Genomic DNA, 6,828 nt, shown 5'->3' on the forward strand with positions numbered 1-6,828 from the left:
CAGTAGGACATTCATTGTGTACAGAGATACTATATATATACACACATATCTAGTGATATTAGACTCATACATTATGATTTCATTGAGTTTGAGACAATATTCTCATTCAAGGACAGATATTATACTCTATGTTACACTCTACAATTAGTATTTGAACATTAGACTCAACAGAGTATCCAGTTTTGTATCACAGTTGGTTATTACATGCAAAAGAGTACACATTTGGAGATATTCTATCAATACAAGCATAAGGCATTACATTTGCAGGAACTAGTCTATTAGAAAAATCAAGGACATAGTAGAGGAATTTTAGAATACATCTCTACTACCTATTATTGTATGACTATTCTACAGGAGCAGAGAAATGTACAAGGTCAGCTAGAAGCCACAATACTAATACATTCTATTAAGGAAGAAGGCTATAGCTTTGTTAATCAGGGATTTACCTTTATGCTTCTCAAAGATGTAGGAGAAGAGAATATTTGTAATTACCACACTGCCAGAATTTCCATTTCTATACATATTGATCTACACTGTGTGTCTCAGAATACTTAAGAGCCAAAACACTATATCTCCCCAGGAACTCTACTGATTCCCTTCAAAAAGTGTTGTATCAATAGTAACAATCAAGAGGCAAATTTTCTACTAATTGACTATATAGTAATATTGACTATGTTTAATTCTATTAATGTTTTATCTAGTTTCACATAGTTCAGAACTATACTACTCACTGTCCAGAACACTACCACCATCTTAATACACACCAGATCAACTTTGGATTAGTTCAGAGAGGTAGTAATACATTATAAGGATGTTTCCCATATGTATGAGTAAGGTATTTTATTATTTACTTGTTACTAACTATTACTTTTAAGTAAGTTTTCCACCTTTTCTACTGATTTTTAGCATTTAGGACTAAATACTAGAGGGCAAGTGTAAGGATTTGATTTACTAGTTTGTATTTTATTATTACTACATTGCTGATTGTGTCAGATCATTACATAGTAGGACCCACAAGCACATATATTCTCATTATAGTTAGTTACACTTCCTTCTCATGTATCTACATGTGTATACCCTTATAAAAGACAGTATTGACTGCTAAGTAAAGGGGATTCTTTTCCCCTGACCCCTTGCTTGAGTACTAGGTTATCCCAGTCAGTAGTTGAGTGAACTAAGGGTGATTAGAATTCTCTTGTGAGGAACAGTGAGTTTCCTTACACTTTGACCACCCTTTCATTCCTTGTTCATTCTATAGTCTCTTACCCTTTGTCTATCCCTTCATTCTTTATACCTTTATCTTTGACCTTCCTTTCTTTTATTCTTTATAGCTTATCATTCTTAGTAGCTTATACTCTCTAAGTACTCTTGTATAGTTTAGTATATATAGGTATATAAGATCAGACTGGTCCTATAGTCTTAATCTTGTCTACTCTAAGTAGTTCTATACTCTTAGACTCACTCTATATACTCTACTCTTGTCTCACTCTCTCTCTATGTCTGTTCTACAAGTTCTGACTACATTCTAGTACTTGTGTTCTATATTTCTATTATATAAGATAGTTATAGCCTAGGTCCCCTTACTAAGCCTTCAGGTCCTCTCTACACTGTTACTAATACACTTACTCTCATTACTCCTTTTCCTCCTACCTCTACTATCTCTCTAACTTGCCTCCCTCAACCCTATATTGTTACTTCTGTTCTCTCTAATTAAGTCCTCTATCTATAAGTATTCTCTAGTAGACACACTAACTATAACTACCTAGACAATAAACATTACTATATTTGTCTCTCTAATCTACTACTGTGTTGTCTATACTAAACCTTAGATCCTGTAACAACACAACCTAGCTAGCTACACAGTCCTTTAGTGTAAAGTGTAAGTAGCTAGTCTACTTTATAATAGTTTACACAATAGTTACTCATCCTTCTCCTCTCAACTTCTTGTCTCCCTTTCTACCTCTTATATTGTCTCTCCTTTATTGTCCTTCTTTTTATTACATTTGTCTTCTTTTTACATTTACATTTACACATCTGTATTTTTGACCAATACTAAACAACTTTACTAATAATTCACATACTTCTCTCTACTCTATAGTGTAAGTAATACTTGACAAGTACACACTCACAACAATGTTTATATACAACTACTCCTAAGGTACAATCCTCTCTCTAATCTAATACACACATTCTTCCCTACCTGTCCTATACTTAGTATTACTCTTAATAGGTCTATACTGTATATGTTTACTTTCCCTAGTACTGTATATAACACTATTTCTAACAAAAGTAGTGACCCTCCACTCCCTTCTTAGCTAAGTCTGTCTGCCTTCTACTTCACCTTCACCTTTCAAGCTAGAACATTCTAGAGATACACCTTACAATTAATGACTCAGTTTACTACACCTCCTATCAGACACTGTAGATAAACTATAGAGTACACACACACAGACACAGTTTTGTCTACAGTCTGAATCAACTTGTTTAACACTCTAAATCTTAACCTGTATACACTACTCACACTTACTACATACTATTACTGTGCATCCATCTTTTCTTTCTTATTGTCACTCACTAAATCACTCTAAGTCTGTTTCACAAGTACAGTCTCAACCTCTAAAACCTGCTTAACCTTACAATTCAACTTATAGAGACTGAGTAACAACTAAGGTATAGTAACAAAAACTACTTTGTACAGTCTAAGAATGTGTTAATCCTTTACTAACACAAATTCTGCTTGTAGAAGAATAAGGCAGAGGCTGCTAGTAATGTAGGGATTAGGACTGTAGAAATAATATAATATTCACTATCTTTTAGTATTAAATAATTAAATATAATTACATTTTATTAATTATTCAATACAAAACTGTATACAAAACAAAAGCAAGCTATCCAAATGCTTGTAATGATTTGTATATATTGTAAGACAATACTATACTGTCAAAAAATAATGTTAAAATATATGTTATAATTACTTATATATTTTAACAATATGTACAATTATAATTAATATTAGTAATTTTAATAATTGTTCTAGATTCTCATTATACTTGTATTAAATTATAATTAACTTGTAAAAACCCTTATAAAGAATATAATTACTTTAACAAAATTTACAAAAAGTATAAAATATACCTGGTTATAATCTAATACAAGTGTTACAACTTTTTTGTAATAACCTTCTATACTTCTCAACTCAAAAAATATTACTCTAACAATATACAACTATACCCTAATTGTAAACTTCCTTAGCCTCTGTCTATTCTTACAGAGTATAGTTTTAAAGAATAGAAAGTTAAAAGAATTCTTGATTAATACAAAAGAGGTTACAGGTTTTAATACTTGGTTTGTTAGTACAGTTATAGGCTGGACAACAACCTGTAGATACTTAGGAGAGAACTTGAAGACTGTACAGCTCTTGATTCTTAGAAAGAACATCTTCAATCCCTTAATACCTCTTAAAATATTCTTCCCTGCTCCTGTTTCCTTTTACTTTCTTTTACATACTTATCTAACCTTATAAAGGGCTCTCCTTTTTTCAAACTCTTTCCTTCTCCCCTGTATTTTTTCTTCAGAATATGGGAAAGTGTAACCTCACAGTTTCACCAGCCACTTGATTACATAATACTCTCCTATTTAAAGTCTTGTATTCTCCTTGTCTTATCTTATTAATTCTATTCTGTTGACTGTTCTGTGTCTTAGTGTGACATTAGCTTTATGTATAATGTTTCTTACACAGACTAAGATAATATTTTACACTATCCTTCAACAAAGGGAAGACTGACTCTGACTTAGTACTCTACACTGTAGTGTAATTTACAGATACACCTGTAGTGTATATACTTACACACTATATTGTAAGAGAAAATTTTAGCTAAAAATACAAGTATATATTTACACACATATACATATACTATAAGTAAAAAATTTCTGTATACACTATATACAAGTATACAGTATTACTAAGCATATTCTCTAATTAAATACTAAGTTTGAGTTTCTAAACCTTATTTACTTTACTTATTTATATACCAAATCATTTTAATACTATATAACAACCTTGTTTAACTTAAAAAGTACTAGTATGAGTACTATAGTTACTATAGTTACTATAGTACATTATACACATCAGGCATTTCACAATTTCTTGCCTTAGGAAATAACTTACATAATGTTAAATATAATTCATAATTTAATTTACCATTTTTGGTTGATAGAAATTGTAAACAACATTTAAAAATTTCTTTAGACAAAAACTATAAATTAATTTTAATATATCTTTATTTGTGAAATCTTAAAATAAATGAGAATAATTATTTAAAACATAATTTGAAATTTCTTTTAAAACAAAATTATAAATTTTCTTTCAAATTTTAAGACAAAAATATTTAGAATTTCATTTATAATATTAAATCTTATAAAATATTAAAAGAAATTAAAAAATTTACCTAGAGAAGAAATGCCAAAAAAATTTTAAATTATTTCAAAGTGGACAGTCAGTAGACAGTCAGTAGACAGTCAGTAGGCAGTCAGTAGGCAGTCAGTAAGCAGTCAGTAGGCAGTCAGTAGGCATTCAGTGGGCAATCAGTAGGCAAGCAATGAGCAAGTAATGGGCAAGTAATGGGCAAGTAATAGGCAAGTAATAGGTAATCAACAGGCAACTACCAAATAAAGACATTTTTGCTTTATTTGGTAGTCACTCATTAATTGCCTATTACTTGCCTATTACTTGCCCATTACTTGCCCATTACTTGCCCATTGCTTGCCCACTGATTGCCCACTGAATACCTACTGACTGCCTACTGACTGTCTACTAACTGCCTACTTTGAAATAATTTTAAAAAAATTTTGGCATTTCTTCTCTAGGTAAAATTTTTAATTTCTTTTAATATTTTATAAGATTTAATATTATAAATGAAATTCTAAATATTTTTTGTCTTAAAATTTGAAAGAAAATTTATAATTTTGTTTTAAAAGAAACTTCAAATTATGTTTTAAATAATTATTCTCATTTATTTCAAGATTTCACAAATAAAGATATGCTAAAATTAATTTATAGTTTTTGTCTAAAGAAATTTTTAAATGTTGTTTACAATTTCTATCAACCAAAAATGGTAAACTAAATTACAAATAATGTTTATTATTATGTAAGTTATTTCTTAAGGCAAGAAATTGTGAAATGCCCCATGTGTACATGAAGGTTTAGAGCTGTCACATGATATTAACTCACAACACTCAACTGTCTTATTTCTGTGTGTAAACAGTACTACAATACATTTTCTTAGCTTAGTAATATGAAGCATTTGTTTTGAAAGATGATAGTGTACTTTTATGAGCTATTTTAGTGTAAAGTATCTTGTTATATTTGACACAGCATATACACTGTATATACTGTATACAGAAGTAGTGTATAGTATATGGGTCCTGCTGACCCAGTTTACACCTGTAATTATACGTGCATATGTGTATACGTGGGAAATTTTACGTGTGTAAGCATATACGCTACACACGGAGCACTACTCTGACAGTCTGACTGAGAGGATCAGTGTATCCAGCTAATTGCCTTTAAAACAGCCACCAACTTGAAATACAATGTCTGAGCTAGGGTACATAAACAGAAAAAAAATCTACAGAACCAGTCTGACAGCTATTACAGAAACTCTTGTTATTCACATGGGATTTAAGATCATAGAACACTCAATTCTAGCCGAATCAACAGTGCCATCTCAATGAATACATGTGACGAGGAAATGGGAGTGGATTTCGTGGCCTATATTATCAAGCTGCCGGAACCACCTGGTAATACCACAGATAATGCTTATCCGTTGCTGTTCATACACATTAGTAACGAGATAATGTCTCAGCAAACAAATATTTAGATCCTTACATGCGGCATTGACGCCAATGCAGTTAGATCCGGTGCATAGATAAGCCTGGGACTTCGATTGGAGGGTAATTTGTACTTGACCATCTGTGTGCTTGGAATCGAAGTCTGATTTGAACGCTTGTTCACCCGAGTCAAACCCAAGGAAATGTTTCGAATGATCTTGACAGGTAACGCCGGTGTTATTTCCACCCCATCTGAAGCGCTGTCCCTTGTCGTGGTTGGCCTTCACGGCTTCAACGCTGTCAAATTTAAAGTACTTCATTGTAAGAAACTTGTAAGCAATTAAATAGACACCCACTTATCTGCTGACGAGACAATGATCCTGTCCTTGGATGAATCGAGGAAATAGTATCGTCCGTCGGAATCATTTGTATACAGCACGTTCCACTGCAGGGCACGGTGGTTAGAATCCGAGTCTACATTGGATAGTAGGCTAGGTTTTGGTATATACGCACGGACAAATCTGCACGGACAGCAGCAAACAAACCAGCGACGAGAAGAGCAGTAGTGGAGAGAATATTTGAACGCATGGTGCTAGATACGAGCGTCGCTGTGAGTGTAGGTTTGAAGTACGAATGCAGAGATATCTGCATATTATTACTCATCGAGAATTTATACCGCGCATGTCGTGTTAGCAAAGTAAACGCTCTTTGTACCTTATCTACATCTTTATTGCCACTGGCAGCTGTGTCGTACTCTGCTTGTCTCACTACGCCGACGCAAGCAACACACTTCCTAATGTAGGCAACCCGAAAGGGATGTCTCTGCAAAATAGTCGGTCTTGGCACCGACTATATTGGTATTTTCAAACACTGACCACTCAGAATCCAGAAAGAATGCAAAGCAAGCCGTATCTGTGGAACTTTTAGCACAAGGAAGAGCAAAGTGTTTCATCATCCTAATTCAGTCGATGAATTTGCGTCAGGATAATCACTCAATGC

General features: G+C 32.6%; 1 protein-coding gene across 1 annotated transcript; it reads right to left on the minus strand.

Moving 5' to 3' along the window:
- Positions 1–5,778: 5,778 nt before the first annotated feature.
- Positions 5,779–6,417, minus strand: FOMMEDRAFT_25170 (uncharacterized protein; the record flags this gene model as incomplete). Its single annotated transcript, XM_007261831.1, has 4 exons — positions 5,779–5,828; positions 5,888–6,126; positions 6,186–6,274; positions 6,343–6,417. The coding sequence occupies 4 exons, from the start codon at positions 6,415–6,417 to the stop codon at positions 5,779–5,781; spliced, it is 453 nt and encodes a 150-aa protein (XP_007261893.1).
- Between the last annotated feature and the right edge of the window lie 411 nt (positions 6,418–6,828).

Source organism: Fomitiporia mediterranea (assembly GCF_000271605.1).
Source record: "Fomitiporia mediterranea MF3/22 unplaced genomic scaffold FOMMEscaffold_1, whole genome shotgun sequence".
Lineage (NCBI taxonomy): Eukaryota > Fungi > Basidiomycota > Agaricomycetes > Hymenochaetales > Hymenochaetaceae > Fomitiporia > Fomitiporia mediterranea.